Source organism: Rhagoletis zephyria, unplaced genomic scaffold (genome assembly GCF_001687245.7).
Source record: "Rhagoletis zephyria isolate East Lansing unplaced genomic scaffold, Rhagoletis_zephyria_1.1 Rzeph_scaffold_00312, whole genome shotgun sequence".
In the NCBI taxonomy this organism is placed as follows: Eukaryota; Metazoa; Arthropoda; class Insecta; order Diptera; family Tephritidae; genus Rhagoletis; species Rhagoletis zephyria.
Genome location: NW_016157396.1, coordinates 202,746 through 229,628, shown reverse-complemented (window position 1 = coordinate 229,628; position 26,883 = coordinate 202,746). Strand labels below are relative to the sequence as shown.

The following is a 26,883-nucleotide window of genomic DNA, read 5'->3' as shown; positions in this document are numbered from 1 at the left end:
TATTAGTGTTTTTGAATAAACTATCATTTTTTAAAACATTAGTTTAATGAAATTAAATTAAAAAACTTTTCATGCACGTACATATGTACTTATAAAAAATAATTTCATAATTCATTATTTGTATTTATTCATTATTTTTTTATTATATTTTATTATTATCGTTTCATATTCATAAAACAAATTAAATATAAATTTATAAGAGCGTTTTCTAACACGCGCAAAAAACGACGCACTTTTGTACAATATAGAAAAGTGGCAACTGTTACTCAGCGCGATTCACGATTACCATGACAAAATGAGACTGTATTTTTGTGCCCATCTATGCCCAAAAGCTTTCATTTGATACGCCAACGTTCAAAAAATGTATATTATGAAAAATATTAAAAATTAAAAATTATAAGAAAATATCAAAATCGTAAGCATATCTGCCGGCCAAAAAAGAGGAAAGGCGGTAATTAGTTATTTTCCATGAGGTCTCATCGTACGCAGAGATAAATAGTACATACGAACTAAACATTTTGAAGTCTCTAAGTAATCCATTTGCGTTAATATCATGAAGCAGACATTCGCACAAAACAAATTGAAACACAAAAACTTGATTTGAATTTTTTTTTTTTTTAGAATTTTTATTGGTAATCAAACAACCGTCAAAGTTAACTCCAAATGTTCAATGTGGACGATTGTGTTTTCCAAAAAGCTCTTTTTCATTTAACAAGTTAATATTAGAGACTACTACCAGAAACAAACTAGAAGGCTTTGAAATTATTTTTTTTTTGATTATATAACTTGGAACTTTAGATGTTATTAAAATGTTAAAATATTAGTTATTATTTGCTCCATAGGCAAGTGGTCGGTATTTTCATCGCACACGCGCCATCATGTTCTGCACGACTGCATCATCGACTTTACACACAACTACTTTGTTTTGCACTCTTCAATATTTTTCACTTGTTTTCTTCAAGATTCCTTTGACAATTGACCAATATTTCCCAATAAGACGTAGCTCTGGGCTATTGGGTGGGTTGCAGTCGTGAGGTACAAAATTGATGTTATTTGCATTATACCACGGCAATGTGTCCTTGGCATAGTGGCAGCCTGCCATGTCCGCCTAGAACAGTGGCCTACTTACCTTATCTGTTGATAAATGACCGAAGACGCCCTTTGAGGCACTCATCCCGATAAACTTGACCATTCATTGTCCCGGATGGGCAAAACGGGCTACTCTTACGGCCTACGGCCACAGGAACAAATAGCTTGCCAAACCATGTTGTTTTTTGGAAATTTGGACTTCATTTCCTGTAGCGGTAGCTTTCGGAAAGGTGAAAAACATATATCTAATACTTGCGCCGGGTATTAAATGTTCGGCTCCGCCCGAACTTAGACTTTCTTACTTGTTTTAATTTAGAATTCATACAACTTCCGACTGCGGGATTTCGCCGTAAGATTCTACTTTGCGCCTCGGTCTGTCGCTGTTTGAGCTGTAGAATATCTCAATGAAGCTTTCCGCTTTACCTTTTGTACGAAAAACTGCGATCTCGGTACGGATTTTGCAACATAACGCGACAAAATCTTCGGATCTCGCGAAAACGCACTGAGGACCTTCCGAGCACTGTTGTTATTACCATGCTAACCCCCGCTCCCTGGTTTTCTCGTAACTGCCAGGCCTTATTTGTACCGATTAAAACCCTGAAAACTGTCGAATAGTGCAATCTTTAATTTTTAGCAATTTTACGTGTACTTAAGGCCGGATTATTTATGAACTCGTGCAAAATAGTTTGCCTCGTTTCTAACTCGGTTGCCATTTTTAACTCAACTAGGAATCAAATTCGAATGAAATTTCTTCTACGTCCAACTAAGGTCATGGTCAGCTTATGGTATTTGAATTTCAAAATATAGAAATCTTTTTGGGTAAGTTATAAGCTTCCCAAAGTGTCGCAGTTTTGGTGTAATCACCCTTTATTTTTAGGAAAAATTTCAAAAACAGTTATTTTGTTTACTTGTCGGGCAATATTTTTTTATATTGAAACGGGAGACAGTTCGTATCCATTACTTGCTATTTGAAGTCAAAGAGTAAGCACCTTCAATTCGGATTTCCAGCAGAATGAATGTTCAGTGTCTGACTATAGAGAGAATCGATGTTCATATAATTAAAAAGTTATAAGTCTGACCTTTAATTAGGTAAAAATTACGTAACTATCTGAGACCCTCATCATTCGTGATTCCAATAATTCACATGCTTATAAAAATCTTGTTCTTTAAGAAAATAACAATATTCTGATCCGATTCGGCTGGCAGCCACGAATTTGAAAACAGAATTTTATTCAAAATTTTCTTTCCTGGAAAATAATAATTTATTTTCCATATCCACCTATTTAGCTCTCTATGAGCACAAATTTTTCAAACTAGTCGCAGAAGAAAAGATTAAAAATGGATTACAAAAACTAAAATAGAAAGACGTTACAGGTTCCCCAAATTCTGAAACAGCCAAAGGAATGAGAATGAAGAATTCTTTTTAAAAAAGCTTTGGAAAAGCTGGCACATCTGGTTTGGCTTGTAAGCGGTGTTTAAACCAGAGTTGTTGTGAATATTCGCATTCGCAATAATCAATGCGGAGCTTTTTCGAATGCGAATATTGTGCAAGTGCACTGATAAAACGTACATATATCTGGCAAGCAAAAAATTGTAGCCAACATTTTTTGCTTGTGGGTATGCTACGTTAAGACTGCCCCCCTACGTTCCCCTTCTTTCGTAATTTAAAGCCAAAGAATAAGATAATAGTCGGTATTTACAGCGGAAATGTTCAACGGCTAGCTATAAAGAGAGTCGACTATTTGCGCTTTAAAATATTACTTTTAATTAGGTGACAATTATGTAACTATCGAATATTATTTTTCAAAGGCCTGTTGAAAAACTGGATGCATCGCTAGTTGTTTTCTACTTTTTCTTAGAAAAGTCCAATATTTTTTTTCTCATAAAATTTATTATGCTTAAGTTCCATGTTTCCTTTTATTAGTCTTTCAGCTCGAAACAACAACATTTAATTTTGTGTAAATTAGCACGCATCGAAATAAAGATAAAATGATATGTGAATAAGTTGACAGCCAAGTTCACAAATCAAATAAGAATTAATTCAAGGTGAATTTTATATCCTAACTAACCCTAACTAACTAAAAATCCAAAATTCACTTTTTGATTGATCGAATCATAAGTCCCCACATCGTTTTAGGCAATAAAAAAATTTAGTTAGTTGTAGTTTTTTGCATTTCAGCGACTATGTGAAAAACGCTTTTTTAATATAGTACTAACGATATATTGTAAATTTGCGTTCATTCGGCTCAAAATATCAAAACACATTGAGCGCATGGAATGGAACAACAAAACGGATTTGATGGCTTATGGTAGAGCTGCAAAACTATCGGTGGTTAGACCATTCGATATTTTCGATAGTTTTGGGCGTCACCATTCGATAGTATCGATACTATCGCTAAGAGAAAAATATGGGATCCTTACTACGGCACTATTTATATTGAATACGGTAATATTAGAAGAAAAAACAGAAATGTTAGTTTTAAACACAATTTTGGTGTGCTTTTTTTAAAATAACAAATAAGTTATTTTAAGCAACAAAAACAACACGTTGGTAGTCTAAATTTTAAACAATTTACTTAAACGGGGAAAATTCGAGTTTTTCGAGTAATCAAAATGTCAAGCTTTTTAATTAGGTTTCTTAAAAAATTTTTGAGTATGCACTTTTGTTGTTTGAAGTAGCTAGGTCTCACTGTTGATTTTTGGCAATTATTTGTATTTGAAGGTTTCCGATAGTATCGCCATAGTGCGTACCATTCATCGATAGTGGTGTCAAATTGAAGCTATCGATAGTGCCATCGATAGTTTTGCAACTCTAGCTTATGGTACCGACAGCGGTGAGCAATTAATTGTGACTGCCTGCAACTAGGAAAAGCCGTGCTCAGCTAACTAATAAAACAAAATTAATTACAAGCTGTTCATTACAGGTGAACCTTACCAAGAAGTCACCAGGGTACTAAGCTGATCTAAGACTTTTATCGTGATTCCAATAAGTCAAACTATTATAAACAACGGGGTACCTTTTTAACGAAATAACAAGATTTTAAACTAATTCTGCTGGAAACCAGTCACAGAAGACAGAATTAAAAATGAATTACAAAAACTAAAATCGAAAAACGCTGATGACGTAACAAGTTCTCCAAATTCTGAAACAACCAAAAGAATTGGTTCTCCAAATTGGAACACAACGGTGTTTAAACAACGATCTTGCCATGATGCTATATCGTGAAGATGAAAGTCAGGAGAATAAATCCAACATTTGCAGCCCCGATGCAATTCTCAAAAAGGAATTATTGCACCGCAATAACAAATAAAATAAATATAACTGACAGTCCTCTTATCTGATATAGCGTCCATCGAAAAGAATTTACAATTTTGTGGGGTGTCAAGTTTTTCAAATTTGACGCCTCGAGCGAGCTGTTATTTAGTAGCGCAGGCTTGATTTACGACCCGTTGGGAAACAGGCTGTAGCCCGAAAAGGCAGCAAAATTACTCTTTCATAAATACAATGTTCCATTTTTTTAATTTAAATACTAAATAAAAAAACACATTAAAAATTACTACCTTTTTTCCATTTTTTATTTACCTAAATCCCCTAATGTACTCACCAAAATTATTTCTTAAAAATATTTGACATCCGCATTCGCATCCGCATCCGCGGATGTTAGTTTTAAACATCTGCCCCCGCATTCGCATCCGCGGATGTCTAAAATTCCACATTCGCAACATCCCTAGTTTAAACAATGATCTCGCCATTATGCTAGATTCTTCAAGGTAAAAGTCAGGAGGATACATCCGACATTTTCAGCCACGATGCAATTCTCATTAATTTTTATTAAATGTAATATTCCAATTTTTGACTTCAAGTATTAAATAAAATAAACATTATTAAAAATTACTAACTTTTCCATTTGTTATTTACCTAAGTAACTTAATTTACTTACCTAATTTTTTCCTAAAAATACTTCACATCCGCATCCGTGGATGTCTAAAATTCCACATTCGCAACATCCCTAGTATATACGGATATTCGATTCTAAAAATTTACGTCAGCTGTATAAGATCGACATAGTATTTGCCGTAATAAAAAGAGAAATTCCGAAATACCTGAGTGCGAAGAGCTTGAAATGCTTACGATATGAAAAATGCTCAAAATCTGAATCAAAAAGTTAGTCGACTTGCGGAAGGTTTTAAGATCAGGGCGAATTTTAATAAGAACAAATACGGCAACCTGGTGACCGATGTCCAGAGCGTGCGAAATCGACGCAGTCCATTCCACAAGAAGGGTGACGCCGCATGGTTACAACAAGATGTTGGCATCAGCCTTTTTAGCATGGCGTATAAGATCTTAACGAGCGTGTTATGTCACCGTCAACAAAGTAATTGGGCCTTATCAGTGTGACTTTAGGCCTGGTGAATCCACCATATACCGGGTATTAACAAAAATCAAATCTTGGAAAATACCCGCGAGAGAAGGATCGACACTCGCCACCTATTTGTCGACTTCAAAGCCACTTTCGACAACACTAAAGGAGTTGCCTATACGCCGCGATGTCTGAATTTGGCAATGCCGCCAAACTGATACAGCTGTGTAAAATGACATCGACTTCATCGAAGTTTTTTCTTCCTTTTTCAAGTTGGATATGTATACATTCGCTATTTTCTCATATGCATTATTTCGGTTTTCAACGGTTTTTGTGTATGTGTTGTGTACATGTTTATTTATAAACGGATGTGTTCCTTTTCTTTCGTACGTGTTTATTGATATATCTGTACTGTAGTGTTTTCGGACGGTACTAGCTCTTACTGCCAATATAGGAGTATTACATATATGATATTCATATGTCTATATTCATCTTTACTCCTTTAGCCCGCCGTTATGTGAACAAAGTTATAAATTGCTTAGTTACCATTTTTCTTACCGGGTACCGATTGCAGTCGAGTGAAAGTGTCCTATTAAGATATTTAACTTTCTTGATAGGTGTAGATTGTATAAGGAAATGGATAAGCAACAAGTGTTTACGGGGTGTGCTTAGCTCGGCGGTTAGCGTTGTTGACTTTGCACATGAAGATACGGGTTCGTTCCCGGCTGAAGTCTACAGAAAGAAGTGTAGTGATCTCCTAAATAGCGGTTATAACTTCTACAGCTTAGACTTTGTTGGTTGGAACTCAAACAGTTTGTTGAAATAAATATCATTACGCCACAATAACAAAGGGATTTAAGTTTAAAAAATACACCTGTGATTCTCATACAAGAGTAAACTTTTTCGGCTATTAAACCATTTTTTGGATTGGTTTGCCCGAAATCGTCCCAAGTAGCACTTGTCGGTAAAAGTTACTATTCGTTGGTCTAACAGCCTAATTTGCTACAGAACGATGACGAGTTCGAATCGACGTCGTTACGACGACGTTCTGGTGAAGTCGTTTGATCGAATCGAAGTNGCGATGACGAGTTCGAATCGACGTCGTTACGACGTCGTTACGACGACGTTCTGGTGAAGTCGTTTGATCGAATCGAAGTCGTTACCACGTTGGTTTGGTGAAGTCGTTTGGGTAAACTCGATACAAAGTCGAAACGAAGTCGTCTTCCATACAAAATTTGTACTCTTTTAAACTAAAATTTAATGAGCTATAAAAATGCTTTATATTTATTCTTTTAATTCAGATTGCAAAGTTTGAAATTTTTAGGAATGCTTTCTAATTTGTTTTTTTTTTTTTTTGTTTTGCTAGTATATCGATAAAGTAGTTTTTGAGATACGCGTATATCATATAAGTGGGCGGTGCCACCCCCATTTTCCTAAAAGTTCTTGAAAAAAAAACACTTCTTTGCTAAAGAGCAGCAATTTTGAATAATTATTGATGAATTCCTTAGCCACACGGCTAAAAAAATCTGAAAGTCCGGTATATAAACAATATAAATCCAAGGCCGCATTTAAGAAAAGTTGCCTAACTTCGACAGTTTTTATGCGATTACAATAAATGAGCTATCAGTTTATTTAAAAATAGATTTTATTTTAGATAGTACTGCATATTTTGAAATTGTGGAAATTATCGATGGTCAAAATTTAAAAAATTTGAGAAATATAAGATTTTTTTATTTTACTCGATAAAAATCCTAACCGACAAGTTCGCCAAGTCCGACAATAGATTATTATATACCATTTTAAAGGCCTATATGTATATCCTCTTCTCAGATCATATTCGTTTTTTTGAAATCGAATCAAAGATAATCATTAAAAAACTCATAAATATACAAAATCGTATTTTCTGACCTAAATCGACAGGTCGCGACCTCTAAATGACGTTTAAAAAATCTTTAAAAATGGCTATATTTCTCATGAAAACGAATAAAATTAGGGGTAGGGTCTTGAAATTTCCAAAAAAGACATTTTCGATGGGTACCCTAATATATATCCCCATAAGTGCACTTAACTCGTAGTAATTTAATTGTACAAATTCTAATTTGTCCTATGGTTCACGCTATCTTTTGTTTTATTTTCATCGACGACAATCGCAACATCTTAATTGGTAACAACAAAAAAGGCCAAAGCACTCGGACGTGTTCTGTTTGATCAGGTATGCCGACAATTGAATCTACTCGAGGCGGATTACTTTGGATTGGAGTATCAGGAAATCTCCACACACACCAAATATTGGCTGGACCTTGAGAAGCCATTAAATCGACAAGTTGGCTTGTCACTCATCGATCCGGTGCTTCGTTTCTGCGTTAAATTTTACACTCCTGACCCAGCGCAACTTGAGGAAGAGTATACAAGGTAAGTTCGGCTAACAATTACGACGTTCATTGTTCTATGAAATCGAACACATTTATGTACATATTAGAGCTGGGAGTTGTATCCGGATTTCTTGAGTATCCGAATAATCCGGATGTTCAAATATCTGATTAAAAATTCCAAATATCCGGTTAACAAACTGAGCAGATATTAATGGGATATCCGGATAACAAAGTGAACGGATTTTAACTGGATATACGGATTTTCAAATCTAAAAATAACAATAAAAGCGAGCCCTGTTTGCAATTATATAGTAAGCTTCAATTTATCGAGCATATTTTTCTTTTTGCAAATATGTAGATATAAATACTAGTTAAACGTCCTACAAAATGTTTACACTTTTTCATACCTGCTATTTTATCGTAAGCGACACTGTGATTATAGAGCTTCATTGTGAATAGTAGTTTTAACTGTAGTCTTAACCAAAGCTCTCTCGACGTTTCCTATAATTGAATGCTTAAGCAGCTTATTTCTCTGAAGGAAGTGCAATCTGCCGTTTTGCAACTGCAGCTGCGTTTACAACTCCGTCGTTTCTCGTTTGGTGGGACCTTTTTTGCTTTCTCAAGAGTTCATAACATTTAAAAGCTTATCAGAAATATACAAATTGACACCAATATGGCTTTTCCACTGAATCCCAATTAAGTAATGCGCTCTCCCATTTGTACTTAATTCCCACTCTAATTACCCTTCGAATTACGTAATTTACCATACAAAATTTTGAGAACATTTTTTGTTAATCCAGATCCAATTACCATGCGAATTACGAACAAATAAGCTACCATCTTTAATTTTTACCGGAAATTTATCGAAACCAGTTCACAAATCAAAACTGGCACTTCTTCTGTGTACGAAAAGTAATGTTTACACATGTGTACATCACCAATTTAATACGGAACATTGTAAAGTTTTAGCAATAACTTACAAAATTTTTTAGCGAAAAAAAACCAAACCACAGAGGCAGAGGCAGAAAACTGTCAAATCGAATTAAGAATGTGCCCGTGGGAATGGGGTAATTTGCGATAGTAATTGAGGTTTGCTCGATTCGGGGCGCCGCACAGTGTTTCGCAGGCGGAAATAATAGTGAATAGCGATTTCAGTGAAACTTGACATGTGCTTTAGTTTTACTTAGAAATAGAGAATTATGAAATTTAGTAAAGTTGGAATAATTGCTACGCCCTCTACTCTTGTGGGCGAAACATTAAATTTCATCCGATTTCGGCGAAATTTAGTTTGTGGTCTTTATTTTATTAGAAAAACCTAAATATAATATATGGGGAAGATTGGATCACTATAACGTCCAAAACTCACAAAAAATGTGGGCTCAGTCTTTAAATGTGATGGAATTTTGATGAATTTTTGTTCCTTGCTTTCTACTCTCAGAAAGTCGCGCGCAAAGATCAAATTATTTATTCCAAAACTACAGAAAATTCTCTAAAATATTCGTATAATTTCAAGACCTGGCGGACCGGTACTCACACTTTTTTTTACTAATAACCTTTAACATCAACACTTCAAAGTAATTTTTTGGTAAGAAAATAAGAAAGTACCAAATAAATGATAAATACCTTCACCCGAATATTCCACGGCATTTTAATAATTGATTACAGTTGAAAAAGAAACACTTTCTTTAATGGGTTAATCGCCAAAGGCAACTAAACTGATTAGTCAGTATCGCGCCCATTTCCGTATTTTTATTTTTTTTTGGAAATGTATCGTTCATGAAGAAGGGGGGTGAGTAAATAATGTAAAATTTGGTATTTATGCCTTTTACTTTTCCCTCTCCCAAGTCCAACCCGTTTTTTTTTATCAACTGTAACCGTGACTTTTTTCTACCTGCCTTCATATAGTCGAAACACTGTGCGCCGTGGGAAAACCGTATAAGAAGACAAGTTCTGTAAATCGCTGAGGGAAAAAATATTAAAATCAAGCAGCTTTGCGCACTCAGCTACAGCCAGACATATAAATGTGCTTTCANGGTATTTATGCCTTTTACTTTTCCCTCTCCCAAGTCCAACCCGTTTTTTTTTATCAACTGTAACCGTGACTTTTTTCTACCTGCCTTCATATAGTCGAAACACTGTGCGCCGTGGGAAAACCGTATAAGAAGACAAGTTCTGTAAATCGCTGAGGGAAAAAATATTAAAATCAAGCAGCTTTGCGCACTCAGCTACAGCCAGACATATAAATGTGCTTTCAAATGTTGAATTTCCATTAACATCACAGCACGCGATTTGTACGGATAAACATGCACTATGTATACATGTGGGTGTTGTCACCGTCCTGCGGGAAATGTATTTCACTATATGTTAACTTGAGGTTGATTGGGAAAGAGCTAAGGTCATTATTATCTGTATTTTCTCTTTGAGGAAAGCAAACTATATTTCTGTGGCGATGGCCGCGAAATAGTCAAGGGTGGTTACCTCTGCATGTGATGTCAATTAATTTGTAACTAATTAATTTTGAACATATAATATATCGATGGCTGAGTGGAGGATCGACCTATCTCGGCAGCCAGTTCGAAAACGCTCTATCTTAAAAAACTTTTCAAGAACGCCTGCGGTATGCAGTTTTATAGCCCATACAATTTTAGTCTAAGGAAAGCATGTTTCAAACGGCTAGAAAATCCCGTGAATTTTTGAGATTTTTTTTGTGACGGATTTTTGCACTTTTTTCTATATAGGCGTGAATTTCTTATGAAATAAAACGCAAGAGGTCGTTAGCAAGAAAATTTCAAAATATGAACGCCGGTTTTTGTAAATAGCGCTTTTTATATTAAAAAAAACCGACCGTGATTATATGGTTTTGGTTAAAGCTTGGATGGTAGTTTTATAGAAAAATAACAAAAAAAAATTAGGTCGAAAAACATTACGAATATTTAAAAAAAATCAACACTTGTTTGAGTCACCAAATGAGAGAGGAAATTTCGTAGAATTGAAAATGCGCTTTTAATAAATTTTATCTTTTTAAGTTAATAAAGTNTAAAAAAATTTCTACAGAAATTTTTCTGTTATAAGATACCCTTATTGTTATCCTACACTGCACTGAATTTTTTAAATAATTTTTTGAAATAATCGTGTTTNCTCGATGATGAGGTCGTGCGTATATTAGTCCTCAAGCAATAATTTTTTCAAAAAAAAAAAAATAATAATAATTGCAAATTTTCAAGGATATTTAAGAACAAAATTTGTAATGGACATTTTCCATACCCATTCTTCCTTATGCACCAAAAAATTAATTCTGTATAGTTCTACAGAAATTTTTCTGTTATAAGATACCCTTATTGTTATCCTACACTGCACTGAATTTTTTAAATAATTTTTTGAAATAATCGTGTTTTTTTAAATGTCAAAGTCTTCTTTAAAAAAAATTCCGATGCCAGAGAGAAAAAATAAGTACGCAATTTTACTATAAATTACCCATATTATCGCGAATATATTGTAATCAAATATAATGCAGTGTTATATCAGCCATTTCCATACAAAATTCTGAATTTTCTGATTACAAATCTATGGAAATATTTACAAAATTGTGCCGATTTCAAATCATTCGAATTTCATAGTATGCCTTATAATCTTATTTAATACACTGATACAGGAAATATTGCAACTGAATTCGAAATTGCCCTCTTGAGACCAGCTAGTACGGCTAAATGGATGCACCTTTTCGAAACTATTTAACTTTGTTGTACATTTCCTTTCAAGTTGCATATAAGATTTTAATTTTATCAATTTTCCTTATCATAATTTCAGGCCTTTCAGCATTCTTTTTAACCTGGCAATTTTTTCTTTTAATCTCTGGATTAAAAAATTTCCTTCAGCCAATTTTTCCAAAATGTATGTTTAAAATACATGATGTAAATATAATGAGGCGTATTCTGGATTTCGTACGAATCAAAAATTTGAAATTTTTGTATAGGAAATAATAGGAAAATTTCAATATTTTCGATTCGTGCGAAAACAAGAATACACCCCAATAATTGATTTCAAGACTTGTTAAAACCCTTGTTTTTCATGTGGTTTGTTTCATAATTGAACTGACTCATTTACAATGGCAACTTGTGGACAGTCCAGTAGATGCATGAAACAGTTAATGTTTGAAATTACGATGAGCTCATTCTGCTGAGTGGTAGCGTGTGGCTTAAAATTTAGTTTTATCCAACAGTCCCTTAAGTATCCGCCGTCCTTTTTTCTTAATACATATCTTGATTAAGTAACACTTACAGCCGATTTCTCAGTTGATAAATAACTACTTATGTTAAAAAATAGTTCGTAATTCAATAGTTAACTGCCCGATATTGGCGAATTAAGTATGAGTACACTGAGAAACTGACCAGAAGTCAGTAAAAGGCAGTAAAACTATCGTAAGCGCCAATACTTTAATTAATTGCATCTCAGCATGTTCACAAAAAATATCGTAAGCGCAGTAATGTATTTAAATATTAAGATATGCAAACAATTAATAATAATTTTGTCCATTTAAATCCAAATAAAGTATTACACTCTTTAACGGAGAAATAAAAAACGTACTTATATCTTTTAAAATTAGCTTTTTGTCGCTTACGATGAAATCGAAAATAGGGCTCGAAATAACAATTGCTTGGGTATTAATGAAGTGTTCTATTATTTATTTTGCGACCCAATAGATTCAGTAATTTTCAGAACAATTTTACGAATCCATTCAAACACATTTATTTTAGAATATCCAGATAGCAAAAACCACTGATATTAACCGGATATCCGGATTTTATCCGTATAACTACTCGAATCTCCGTACGGATATCGGAATACAAATATACGGATAGTCCCAGCCTTAGTACATATGTAAGTAGTATGTATGTATGTATATTCAAGTCAATGATTGCAGATACGTTTGAACATTCATATACATACATACATACCTACATATATACATACATACATACATATATACATACATACCTACATATATACATACATACCTACATATATACATACATACATACCTACATATATACATACATACATACATAGGTACATATTTATAAACATACATTTATTAAAGAGATAAAAACAGCATTTACCATGTGAACCTGGTTATCTATGAGCACGAGGTTAATGAATTCTAACCACCATAACTGAAACTATTTTATACATAGGTATCTTTTCTGTTTGCAAATTAAACGAGACTTGGCCAATGGCAGTTTGCAGTGCAACGACAATACCTCCGCGCTGATGGCAAGTTACATTGTGCAAGCGTCATGCGGTGATTATGTGCCTGAAGATTATCCTGATCATACATACTTGTCATCGTATCGCTTTGTACCTCATCAGGATGCAACTATGCAGCGTAAAATCATGGAAAACCACAAGAAGCATGTGTACGTATAATTGTTGTGTTTAATAAAACAATAGGTATTTTTGCTCACAGAAAGCGACGAATGGTTGATGAAGCGGATTCTTCTCGTGTGTATTGATTAGGTCGTGCGATATATAGGGTTATGCCACCTAACCACCTTTTGACTTATTTAACCTAAGTAGTCCACCTAATATTTTATGCTACTGTATATGTATTAGCAGCGCATATGTGCTTTCGAAAGTATGAATCCTCATACATATGTACACAGAAAAAAAAGCTGGTAATATCAAGCAAAGTATGGGTTGATTTAACCAAAATTACGGTCAATTCTTATCCATGATTCAAANAGCTGGTAATATCAAGCAAAGTATGGGTTGATTTAACCAAAATTACGGTCAATTATTATCCATGATTCAAACCTGTTAATTCAACTGTATTAAAACTGTTAACCCGAAAATAACAGTTTATAGTAGTGAAAACGAAAGAAAGCTGCTTTTTCATATTAACAGGACCCTGTTAAATCAACATATTTCCGTCACTTTGTAGGTGAAAGTTTAGACTGTTTGAACAACAGTGATTTCTGTTGTCTTAAAAACGACAGTATTATGTGTTAAAATAAAGAAGATTTCTGTCATCGCAGTTTTCGCAATAGAAATAACAGATAGTCTGTCGTATTTAGAACACCTACGATTGCTGTTGAAATAACAGATAGTCTGTCGTCTTTAGAACACCTACGAATACTGTTGAAATAACAGTATAATCTTTTGTTTCCAAAACTACAGTAATATCTGTTGAAAGAGCAAAATGCAGTTAAATACAGTTTTAAATTTTTTTTATTTATAAAAAGTTTTTATTATTATACATAATATAAAAATTCTATTGTAATTTTTTTTAATAATATATATGAGTATGTATTTGTAAAAGTTACAATGGTTTTAGTCGTATATAAGATGAACCATTTAGCATTGTATGAATATTTAGAGGAAAACTTATAAAATTTTTAATTTCGTTTACCACAAGTACTTGAGTATTTTTTTTAGTAAGAAGAGCTTGGTAATGTTCATCATAACGTACACTTTTTTGTTTAAATCGATAGCTAAGTATTCAATTTTATGCACATGTAACTTCTTGTTCAAAAACAAGCATAGATAAAAATTACTTTTATATAAAGTTCCTTTGTACAAAATTTCTTTTAAAAAGATAAGGTTTTTGACGTCGAAATGCAGTTGTATGAAAATTTTTACATGTTCTGAAATTTCTTCATAATTGATGGCTATATTATACGTAAATTCAAGTGGAATGCAACATTTAAGTAAAAAATTAGAAAATTGATAAGACACTTTTTTTAGCGAGGGAATACGCGCCATTACGTCTTGAAGTAATATTACTCATATACTTTTTTAGTGATGTATGCTTTGCTTCATATCGCATACACCACATTTTTCTTAATGGTCCTGCCATTTTAATAATATTCGCATAATGCACCATAAAATGGGGTTTGGGTTTTAATTTTCCGAAACATTTTACATAAAGTTTATGATGTTTGAATATATTTTGCTGCAAAGTCTCTATATTTTCATCATTTAAAGAAGAAAGAAGGCATAAATCTGTTAACTTTACAAGAAAGGTTATTAGTTTCCATACTTTATCATTTCAAGGAACTTTATCGCCAATAATTAAAGGAAAAATAAGTAAAAATTCCGATGCTGTCATTCTAATATTTCCTCGTCTCAAATTATGCAAAGTCAATGGGCAAGCAATTTCAACTTCTAGCTCCCCATACGGAAATACCCTTATACGCATGTTTAAAAAATCTATAGTAAAGTATTTCTTTTCTAAAAAATATTAAATGCTTTTGCTAAGTTTGTAACGGCATACCCCTTCAAAAATAACAGTAATTAAAAGTTTTCAGAAATACCTGTTTCCTTTGTATTATTCGTTTCTAAGTCAGTTTTATAGTTATCTTAATTTCTTAAAAATGTTATGTATTCTTTTGCATCTGTTTGCGTATCTTCTTTTCTTCTACTACATAAACGGCAGTATTTGTTGGACTGAAAGATTAAGAAAAACCAAGAATGGTTTTAGACCTAAATTATCCCCTAATATTAAACCTAAAACGAAATATACATGGTAAGTACTTCCACTGCAATTAATTTGAATTCCTTCCTCTTCTAAGTGCCTTATTTCTTCTTTAAGTGCATACAACGCTTTGTTAGATTTCAACACTTTTCTCCAAAACTTCGATATTTTTATTGTATCCGTGAGAAGTGTGTCATTTTCAGATATTTTTCTTATGCAAAATCTTAACTTAAATACATATGCCTCTGATTTTAACTCTTTTAAAACTGTATGGCCTGAACAATTTTTTTCTGCTATTTCATTGTTTACAGTATGTGTATAAAATTGTTCAAACATATAATTTTCAGTTAAATATTGTGTAAATTTATGTTCCGTTTGTATTTTTTTGAAGGGTTTGAGATGATTTGAAGGATGTTTTGAATTTCTGAAATCTGTGTAGGATTTGAAATACATGTCGTGACACTTGAAACAATTATTTTACAAAAATTTGTTATTTTGGATTGAATATCCAAAGCGTCCTTACGTGGGAAATTTTCTTTTGCGTACAATTCAGATGTTAAGGTCATAGCAGTTTTATGAATTTCATTCGAAAAGTCAAAGTTAGAATTAACAATTTTAAGTTTTTCATTATTGTTATCTACAGATCCAGAAAAGTTTGGCAGCGATGCTAAGGAAAATTCAAAGTTATTTTTATGCTCATTATAAAAGTTCAAGTTTCCATTCTTCTCATGGTGTAAATTTAAGTGTTTTGAAAACGAGTATTTGCTTGAGAAATGCTGAAAACAATTTTTTTGACAACACTTAAAAACTCCATAGCTTTTTAACTTATGAAAATCTTAGAAGTGTTTCAAGATTTCCTTAACACTTCATAACTTTTTACTGTACACGAAACATGAAACATCTTTAATTAAACTATTAATTATCTATTAAAAGCGTATTTAAGTGAGAAACTAGGCCAGATATTTTTGGTGAATATTCGTACTTTGGAGTTTTAATCTTATAAAAAAACGTTTGTATGAAATTCCACACGCCTTTACAATAAATCGGGTATTGAAAATTTAGAACATGAAAAATTTTGAGGCACATATCCAAGCTCTTAACGGAGGATGAAAACTTGAACTTCAGTCCGTCACAATATACATAAAATTCAGTAACTTTAATTAAACTTTCACCTACTACAACAATTATTGGCTGCAATGTACAATTTTGGCGCTCAAAACGGTGCCTCATATTTAAAATTTCTTCCTCTAAAGTTGACGTTGACAAAATGCGCAAAATAAAGCTGTTCATGGCTTCACTTATGGTCACCTTTTTCAGCTTCCCATTATGTTTGTATTTAGCAGTAGGAGTTATTACAGCATTAAGTAATAATGCTATAATGCAGTTTCTTGAATCTAGGTGTGAGTGAAAAATAATAATTAATGTTCAATAACCGCTTGTACAAAAAACATACTTACTTTCATCTATTGATTTGTACTCAAGCTTAGCAAAGAGGTCCCTGGATACTTTGTCCTTTATTTCGTCATTAAAAATTTTGAGGACGTGTAAAAAAAGAAAAATTCGTTTTTTTAAACATCATATGAAAATCGCATTCGATCTGAAATCATATCACATATTAACGTCACAAGTTATATAACTTTACAGTGTTGTTGGATTTAACAGAAAATGGAATTAAAATAATGCTATTTTCCATATTTGAAATGTTATTATTTTACGAATCAAGACAAGTTATAACTATGTAGTCGAATAATCGGTTATCGAAAAGCAAACGTTGTTACAAAAAAACGTATTTTTACTCACGAGCATTAATCGCCTTAGCCAAAATCAGGGCTGCAAAATAACGTTATTTTTTTTATCAAAAAACGAAAACAAATCGCTTTTGTTTTGTACATCAAAAACGTTAACGTTATGTTTCGTTGAACATCAAAAAATATCAAACAAAGTTTTCGTTTTAAGCATAAGATTATCAAAAAAGTTATTTATAAAAAATGTGTTTCTCTTGTATTCAAGTTATATGGCAACGTTCAAATTCGAAAATATAAGAGAAGACTGTTGAAACAAAATCAATATTAATGGCTGCGTTTCTTTATACATTCCGGATAATCCCATTTCACAGCCGGAATAAACAGAATGCGTTTGAAATATACGTCAACATATCATCAGGAACGTTCTAAAGAATAAATAAACAAAAAAGTTTATTCCAAACGTTCAGAATGAATAAAGAAATGCAGCCAATATTTCTTTTCGAAATGAATTTTTTTGTAACATTTGTTGATACTCAACGAAAAATTTTTTTTGTTCTTTTGTGATAATCGACAAATACGAATTTTTTTTGTAATTTTATTTTAATAACGAAACGAAAATTGTTTATATAATTGTGCAGCCCTATTTAAAATAGGGACTGTCGAGGCGGTTATTGTTTGTGATTATAAAGATATCTACCAGCTTCGGTCCTAGGGTGGCATTCTTATAGAGTGGCCACTCGGAAATCAAATCCACAATACCTAATACCATGTCCCCACCGGAGCTAACCACGTAGTTATGGCTATTGAGTTGGTTATCCCAATAACCCACTTGATTTAGCGTAGTTTCGCCATATAAAAATGACAGCACTTAACCATTTCCCTGAGATGGTTAAAGCTAACCAACTCGAAACCACGTCGAAAGTCTGATACAACCCTGTGTTTTCCCGCCATCTGTGGGTCATTAGCGTCAAAATGTAAAAAATTCGTTCCCTACTAGTGTTTGGACTCAACTAAGATCAGATTAGATTTACTCCGGTTTTTGAAAATTTGAAATCTACTCCTCTACTCCGCTTGACTTCAAGTCTATTTCGTTTTTTTCATTCATGTTATGCCACTCTTGGGGCCGTTTTTTGAGTGTTCACCACCGGTTTCAGTAAAGAAATGAAAGTTAGCCAAATCTCACTGTTAAAAAGTAACTGTTTCATAGCAATGCGTCAAATGCGTTATTTTTTGATGTATGGCTGTGCAAATTGGCGGATGCAGAACTTTACTTAAGTTGTTAAAAAATATATGTATAATGAAATTTATATAAAGTAGAAAAGGTTTGCTCTTTAAAAAATTAAGTGTTAGATACGTTCTACTTTATAGAAAATGCTAAAAATTACCTAAATATGTAACATATTATCCTTACATTGCCTCGCGTTCTTATTTTGCATGAATAGAAAACATTTAAGTCACACAATTAATTTTAGAAACGAAAATAAAAAATTCAATCTATGTAGTACGGAAAATTTGTTTTTGCTCTGACTTTTGCAGCGATTTAGTCCTGAATCGAGTTTCGCGGTACGAACACTGTTCTTTACATTTGTACTGTTTTATAAACCTCAAACCGCAGTGTGAACAGCAATAGTTAGTGATGTGGTTAAGTTCGATTTGAGATGGTTAACTTTTTGGTGGGGACATGGTATAAGTCGATTATGGATTTTCTCCTTGCTGCGAAGGTTCGCCTACACTTTTCCTCCAGTGGCGAATCATTGTATTTCAGCCAAGCTTTTATGATGTGCAAAACGTTGTCATCTACTTCATCGCAGGAGCTTTCACTGTCTTCGCAGAGCGACTCAGTACCAGCCATGGTGCTGGAAGAACTTGCTAGTGATAATCTACGCTTTTTCCGGACAGTGAAATAGCGGTCGTAACGTTTTCCGGAAGGTTTTGTACCACGCCGACAAAAGTATGTAGCCTGTAAAACATTATGATTATGTAAATAATGTTAAATATTAGTAAGTATATACTCCCACACTTTCTCCACGAAAGTGTGTGCAAATACAATCTGCCAAAGCCTCCATGTCTTTAATCAATAGTTTCTGGCCACCGGCAAGGCAATTATCTATAATACAATTCAAAATTTCTTGCTGATGCTTTGGCGCTAATGTTTTATTGCTGCAGTAGTATTCCAAAGCATCTTGACCAGCTGGTGTTGTCCGAAAATAGCTCGCAAATCCTTATAAAAGTACGAAGCAATAAACACGTACATACATTAGCGTGGTCCCAAAATGTATGTGAAAAAGTAAAATCGGAATTTTGTTCTATTGTTCTAAACCGAAAAAAAAAATTTCAGCGCTTTGAGCGATCTCTAAATATTTTTTGATTTCAAAATAGAAAATAGGGGTAAATTTTTTCCGATATAGAACAATCCTAGGGCGCGGAGCATTAAAACTAAAAATAATATCTGTGCATTAAAAGCGTTATTTCGGAGAATTGGAGACTCCAAATTACTTGCCAACGAGTTCTGAAAGATAATTTCAATAACATTGTTTTAATTAAGATAATTTTTGAATTTATACCAGTCAAAATTTTTAATTGGTTTTAAAATAGTACAAAAGTATTTAAAACATTTTACAAATGTGTTTATAAAATAATATACACACATTCACACATACACGTTAATCAGTAGTTTAGACCGAAACTTATCTTTTACGCCTAAATCCTTTACATCAGGGAAAATTTTGTCCAAATCTGATTCCGTCAAAAATTGAAGTTCCTCCTTTCAAATGCCCGCTTCTGCGATATAGTATATATTTTATAATTAAAAGTTGAAACAGTTTCTTTCATGAAACCACTTACCCGGTAGAATAGAGAACGCGTTCTCCAGTCCCCACACCTTCGGCAGATTCAAAAGATCGTCTGCTTCTGCCATTTCTAAAAAACAAGAAGCTTTTAAAAATTAGAATTGATTCACGTTGCATTGAGTCCGACGCACCGTATATGCCGCCTATAAGTTTTTGAAAAAGATTTATTGTGAAACGGCTATTACGAAGCTGACGCCGCATTAGACGCTAACGAGCCGTTATTTTCGCGAAAGCGTTTACATACAGTCAGTGCCAAATGTAAGTGTACACCATGTTCTAATATAATATTAACACTTATTTTCAAGAAAAAAATGTTTTATAAATTATTTATGAAAATATAGATTATTCTATAACAACAACCATATAAATCAAAACTTCACACTTTATATAAAGTTCACAAAAATTCAAACAATTTTCATCAAAATTTGTATTTAGAATTTCTACAAAATTTTCGAGTATGCAGTTTTGTACCCAGTTCAATTTTAATAAAAGAAAGTGCCAGTTTCAAGTCGCTGAAAATTGCCGTTGATTTTTTAGAATTTTTTTTTTGTGGAGGGTATTGCGCGTTTTCTTCCATATAACGCGTGATCTACAATACAAAAACAATTCTAAAAAATCAACGGAAATTTTTAGCGACTTGAAACTGGCACTTTGTTTTACTACAAAACTGCATACCCGAAAATTTTCTAGAAACTCTGAATAAAAATTTTGAGTTTTGACGAAAATTTTTTGAATTTTTGTGAACTTTATATAAAGTTGGTGCATGTTATAGAATAATCTATATTTTCATAAATAATGAATGAAAAAGTTTTGTCATTAAAATAAGTGTAAATATTGTATTAGAACAAGGTGTACACTTACATTTGGCACTGACTGTACATAGATACACCTTGCAAAGCAAATGCAAACTCGTACTTTAGGCTACGTGCATAAACACACACGCGTATTTACATACAAACATATTCTTCTGGCATTTAAGTGTACCCAAGGAGTATTTTGTGAGTGCTTTTAAAGTATCTAAAGAAGTTAATTTTAATACATTTTTAGCTGATTTTTACTTTCCGATATGTCTTTAAAAGTATATTACTATATTATACACCAGTGATGGGCAAATTGGGCCTTTTGCACTAAGGAGCCGGCTTGGCTCATTTAGTGGTAGATCTACCACTTTTTGGAGCATCCACCACATATACCACACAAGGTCTGAAATCTACCACATATTTACGTTTTTGAGTAGTTTTATTTTTGCTCGACATAATTTTCTTAATTTTAAGATAAAAAATTGTCGAACACTAAACACTAACAACAGGCAGAATGGTAAGATAAAATCAACCGTAAAATAGTAAACTTTCTCAATATTCAATTTTTCGACAGGAAACGTGGTTTTATTGTGTTAAATTGGAAAATATATGATTATAAAAAGGAATTAAAGCGAAAATGTTAAGAAAACGGAGATTTTTAAGAAAGTATTAACAAATTTCAGTGCATCTAAAGTTTCTAAAGTGTTGTTTACTTTTACTTGAGAATTGTCAAAATCGGCAAATCCCAAGTAGCTGTTTCTGGAACGTGCCACATTTGTTCGCTACAACATGTTGTGATAAAAAGAAAAGTTGGCAGCACTTCGCAAGGTTGCAGAAATCTTTCAAAATATGTTCGAGAAATATCTTGATACGGAAGGAACTGCGTTAAACTGTCAAAGAAAAAAATTGCCAAAACTCAACGCAATTTTTAGCAACTTCAATCTTGCACTTTATTATACTAAAATATTTTTTTTTTTTTNAAATGTTTACGAGTGTGTAAATAATATACATTTGGGGGTCTCAAGGACAAACTCTGAAACATTGAAAGAGAGTGTGCAAAAAATCACTACCTGCTACTGTTTTCGTAACTTAATATCGATCATTAAGGAAAAGTACAAAGAATGTTTCTAATGAATAAGGTTACATAGTTTAACCATATATGTAATACTCCTATATTGGCAGTAAGAGCTAGTACCGTCCGAAAACACTACAGTACAGATATATCAATAAACACGTACAAAAGAAAAGGAACACATACGTTTATAAATAAACATGTTCACGACACATTTACAAAACCGGCACTCAAGTACACAATACATTGACAAAAACAGTACTAGACTGTCTCGCTTTGATTTCGGAATGCTTACACATTGAGATGTTAGCTTACTATCAATATAGAAGTATTACATATATGAGTTTAACCAACAATAATTTTGCTTTCTTTTATGTATACGTTTATGAACTTTTACTCACAACGACATTTTTACACTTCTTTTGTTTATGAAATACAAATTTATACCTAAATGTACACGATTGAGAGAAGACAAAGGTTGCGCCGATCTCGGACCGCTATTCCTCTCTTGACGAATTTGACAGAATCGTTGTTTGCATGGCGTCACACTTGTGCAACTTGTTTACGTTTTCCTTGCAACATTTTTTCTTCTTCTTCCATTCTTGCTCACGTTTTGGCATTTCTCTCTTGCAATTGCACCAGTGTGACGTCACACAAAAGTTATTCTCAAAAATCCTCTCTGATCGGCGCAATCTTGTATTCTATCATTCGTGCTAAATGTATACATATAAAGTATTTCATTATCTTAAAAGTACCAAATATCACAAAAAATTTCAACACAACCCTTTTTTGGTGAGTGATTCCACGATTGAGAGAATAAAAAGGTTGCGCCGATCTCGGACCGCTATTCCTCTATTAACGAATTTGACAGAATCGNTTGAAAGAGAGTGTGCAAAAAATCACTACCTGCTACTGTTTTCGTAACTTAATATCGATCATTAAGGAAAAGTACAAAGAATGTTTCTAATGAATAAGGTTACATAGTTTAACCATATATGTAATACTCCTATATTGGCAGTAAGAGCTAGTACCGTCCGAAAACACTACAGTACAGATATATCAATAAACACGTACAAAAGAAAAGGAACACATACGTTTATAAATAAACATGTTCACGACACATTTACAAAACCGGCACTCAAGTACACAATACATTGACAAAAACAGTACTAGACTGTCTCGCTTTGATTTCGGAATGCTTACACATTGAGATGTTAGCTTACTATCAATATAGAAGTATTACATATATGAGTTTAACCAACAATAATTTTGCTTTCTTTTATGTATACGTTTATGAACTTTTACTCACAACGACATTTTTACACTTCTTTTGTTTATGAAATACAAATTTATACCTAAATGTACACGATTGAGAGAAGACAAAGGTTGCGCCGATCTCGGACCGCTATTCCTCTCTTGACGAATTTGACAGAATCGTTGTTTGCATGGCGTCACACTTGTGCAACTTGTTTACGTTTTCCTTGCAACATTTTTTCTTCTTCTTCCATTCTTGCTCACGTTTTGGCATTTCTCTCTTGCAATTGCACCAGTGTGACGTCACACAAAAGTTATTCTCAAAAATCCTCTCTGATCGGCGCAATCTTGTATTCTATCATTCGTGCTAAATGTATACATATAAAGTATTTCATTATCTTAAAAGTACCAAATATCACAAAAAATTTCAACACAACCCTTTTTTGGTGAGTGATTCCACGATTGAGAGAATAAAAAGGTTGCGCCGATCTCGGACCGCTATTCCTCTATTAACGAATTTGACAGAATCGTTGTTTGCATGACGTCATACTTGTGGAACGTGTTTACGTTTTCCTTGCAACATTTTTTCTTCTTCTATTCTTGCTCACGTTTTGGCATTTCTCTCTCGAAATTGCACCAGTGTGACGTCACACAAAAGTTATTCTCAAAAATCCTCTCGCCGATCATCTTGTATTCTATCATTCTTGAGTGATTCAGTGTCAAAGTGGTGCTCATTTCTGTACGTCCTTGCTATTAAAATTGAAGCAATCATACTAGAGTAGCCATAATTTTTAAATTCGATAATAATAGGTCTCCTTTGCGACCCAGTTCAGCTACAGTATCGGTCATATCTATAGCACGCCATTTCAAAGTGATATTGTGTGCCACTTATGTTTATTTATTTATTTTTAAGAATTTTCAATTAAAATTTAGTTCATTCTCAGACAAACCCCATATATACCCAAGTTTAACAATTTGTAGAAAACTTCAAAAAAGTGCAACAAAATTTCAAACTATTTCTCGGAAGTGTTAGAATTTTTTTTAGTACACAGTTTTTAGCCCCTGCAATTTTAGTTTGATAATGTGCAAATTTCAAGTGGCTACGAATTACCGTGACTTTTTTAGATTTTTTTTTGTCGCATTGGCTTCCATATAATGAATAAATTCAATTTATTTTTATATGGAAGAAAACCGCAACACCTTTGGGGATTCTAAAAAATCAACGGTAACCTTTAGCCACCTCAAACTTGCACATTATCAGACTAAAATTGATTGGGCTATAAAACTGTGTATTCAGAAAAATTCTAACACTTCCGAGAAAAAAGTTTGAAATTTATATGAAATTTCGTTGCACTTTTTTGTAGTTTTCTACAAATTGTTAAACTTGGGTTTATATGGGTTTTGTTAGAGAAAGAACTATATTTTAATTGAAAATTCTTAAAATAAATAAATAAACATAAGTGGTACGCAATATCACTTTGAAACGGCGTGCTATAGATATGACCGATACTGTACGTATTTTTCATATAATTTGTAAAAATAAAGATTTACAGATTTTTAAATTAAACTCTTTTAAAAAGAGATTTTGTACTGTTAAACGTAATTTAATTTACCGGTTAATAAATCACCCAAATAATGCAAAATCTGTTATACAAAAAAGTTGAATTCAAAGCTAAATTAATGTTTCAAATATTTATATATATAAACCTGTTTATGAATGTTTTACATAAATGTAGATTTCTGTTCAAAATATGCTCGTATGTATTTTCATTACGAATAAAATGACATACATACATATGTATGTTAAAATATTAACTTACTATTAGGCAATATTTATGCAAATTTGGTGTTTGTCACAAAAAAGAGGAAAAAACTATCTGTCGCTCGAAAAATCTAAGCTCGGTCGCCGCCAAAAAAATTATCTACATAAAAATAAAAAAAAAATTCTGCGTTTGGTAATTTTTTTAGAGTTTTGGTAAAAAATTAAAAAATTTTGTGGCAACCCTGAGGATGCAACTGAATTATACCATGTTCTGACCGACATCAAAAACATGTTTTCGTTGCTAAAACTGGTTTTCGACTTAAAACTTGTGTTTTCGTCCATGTAAAATCTGTCAAACGAAAACCAGTTGTCGCTGAAAACTACTTGAAAACTCACGTTCCACTCATTCCAATCGGTATCTTCACTAGTATTTTTCGATTATTTATCGAAGTGGAAGTCATATTTGATCATCTTTAATACGCCATTTTGGATTTATTGCTAGTTGGCTGGGAAAAGTAAAATAAGAATGAAAGTAAAAGGATGCTAATGAAAAGAAAATGAGGCAAAAGCATTTTGGTTTTGTTTTTGTGGTGCAAAACTGTAATCAGAGGATGTAAGAAATGTCAAGGAAAACACTAACAGCCGGTGTGGACAGCCTTCAGCCCACAATCCCAAAACACGTTTTCAAAGTGTTTTCGTTGTCGGTCAGAACATGGTATTAGGCACACTAACACTTCCTCACTTTTAGCTTGTGCTTGCATCACGGCTCATGTAATATGATAATTATTTTCGTTTTTGAGAGATACTTAATTTGCTGTTGACTGTTAGTATTTTCGCAGCTGCTGTTAGTGATAGAACTTTTTAGAAAAGTATCGATACTAGTACTCATATAGAATACTCTAAAAAAGTATCGATGCCAGTACTCATATTTGCAAAAAAGTATCGATAATACTCGTACTTGCAAGTATTCTTAAATCAAACGCAAGAAGTAAAAAAAAATCAGATTGCTTTGCTGTTTTGACCTCTTCCTATTTGTAAATTGAATAGTCACTGATTTTAATAGTTTAAATCTGATCTAAAGGAGTTTTCGAAATAAACTTCCAATAAGTTTTGTTTTACATGCGCAAATTAAATATTTAAAGCAAACAGCAAATACATATTTTATAATTGTTTGACGTGTATATTTGTAAATAACTTTACTGTGAAAATGAAATGCAAATGTAGAAAAAGAGAAACAAATGTGATGAGGCCATTCTCTAACGGAAAGATACAAAATTTTCGTCAAGAAGGGGCTGGATTTCGAATTCACAACGAAGGTAGAATACGTGGGTTAACGACGGCTGCCTTATGCTGGAGAGTGGGCAAGCTGTCGAGTCGGAATACCATCGTCTTCCACCATTTTGATAATGAAGTAGGCAAGAGACTCGTTTTCCAATTATTTAAAATATTTTAACCGAACCCAATGTTGAAATGACCGCTACCTTTTCTTCTAGGTTGTTTAAAAATAGCATAACTGTGTCATATAATATATGCATACATATAATATATCGAACCCTAACCGCCAAAAATAGGGTTGTTGTTGTTGTAGCGGCTACAACAACCCCGCCCAGGACGGTTGGTATCTCAGTCGTTGTCGTCAAGTTCCAATAACGGCAGCCCCAGAAAGCGTGCAGCTTCTGTGGGGTTGGTCCACAAGGACAAGGCCGTTAGGGTTGTCGGGTTTTCCGGGCATGCGAAGAGCGGTTGCGTGCGCAGAGAAGGAGACCAGGCTGTCAAATGTTACTCCGAGTATTTTGGGGTTATTCACCGTCGGAATTGGTGTGTCATCGACGTGAATTCCCAGCGGTAGCCTGACCTCCTTTGTCCAGGTTGTGAACAAGGTCGCAGAGGATTTCGTAGGGGAGAGGGCAAGACACTTTGCAGTGAAGAAGCGAGAAAGTTCGGAGAGATACCCGTTTACTTTCGAACACAGGTCATCAATTCCATTCCCAGTCGCCATGATCGAGCAATCGTCGGCATAAGAGACAATCGAGACTCCCTCTGGTGGTTGAGGGAGCTTTGAAATGTAAAAGTTAAACAGTAGCGGGGAAAGGACACCACCCTGAGGA

At 33.3% G+C, this 26,883-nt stretch overlaps 1 protein-coding gene and 1 long non-coding RNA gene across 5 annotated transcripts in view; one reads left to right on the top strand and one right to left on the bottom strand.

The window, feature by feature from the left end:
* Cdep (Chondrocyte-derived ezrin-like domain containing protein) overlaps positions 1 to 26,883 on the top strand; it is a 306,470-nt gene that overhangs the window by 83,531 nt on the left and 196,056 nt on the right. For all 4 annotated transcript variants that reach the window (XM_017610410.1, XM_017610411.1, XM_017610408.1 and 1 more), the window contains 2 exons: positions 7,630 to 7,862; positions 13,015 to 13,236. In XM_017610410.1, the coding sequence (XP_017465899.1) occupies positions 7,630 to 7,862; positions 13,015 to 13,236 (455 nt within the window). The remainder of the gene's footprint in view (positions 1 to 7,629; positions 7,863 to 13,014; positions 13,237 to 26,883) is intronic.
* On the bottom strand, positions 13,764 to 17,801 carry LOC108358894 (uncharacterized). Its single transcript, XR_001846847.1, has 4 exons — positions 17,736 to 17,801; positions 16,751 to 16,890; positions 15,108 to 16,687; positions 13,764 to 13,773 (listed from the first exon to the last, which is right to left on the bottom strand). It is a non-coding gene; the product is annotated as an uncharacterized LOC108358894 (long non-coding RNA).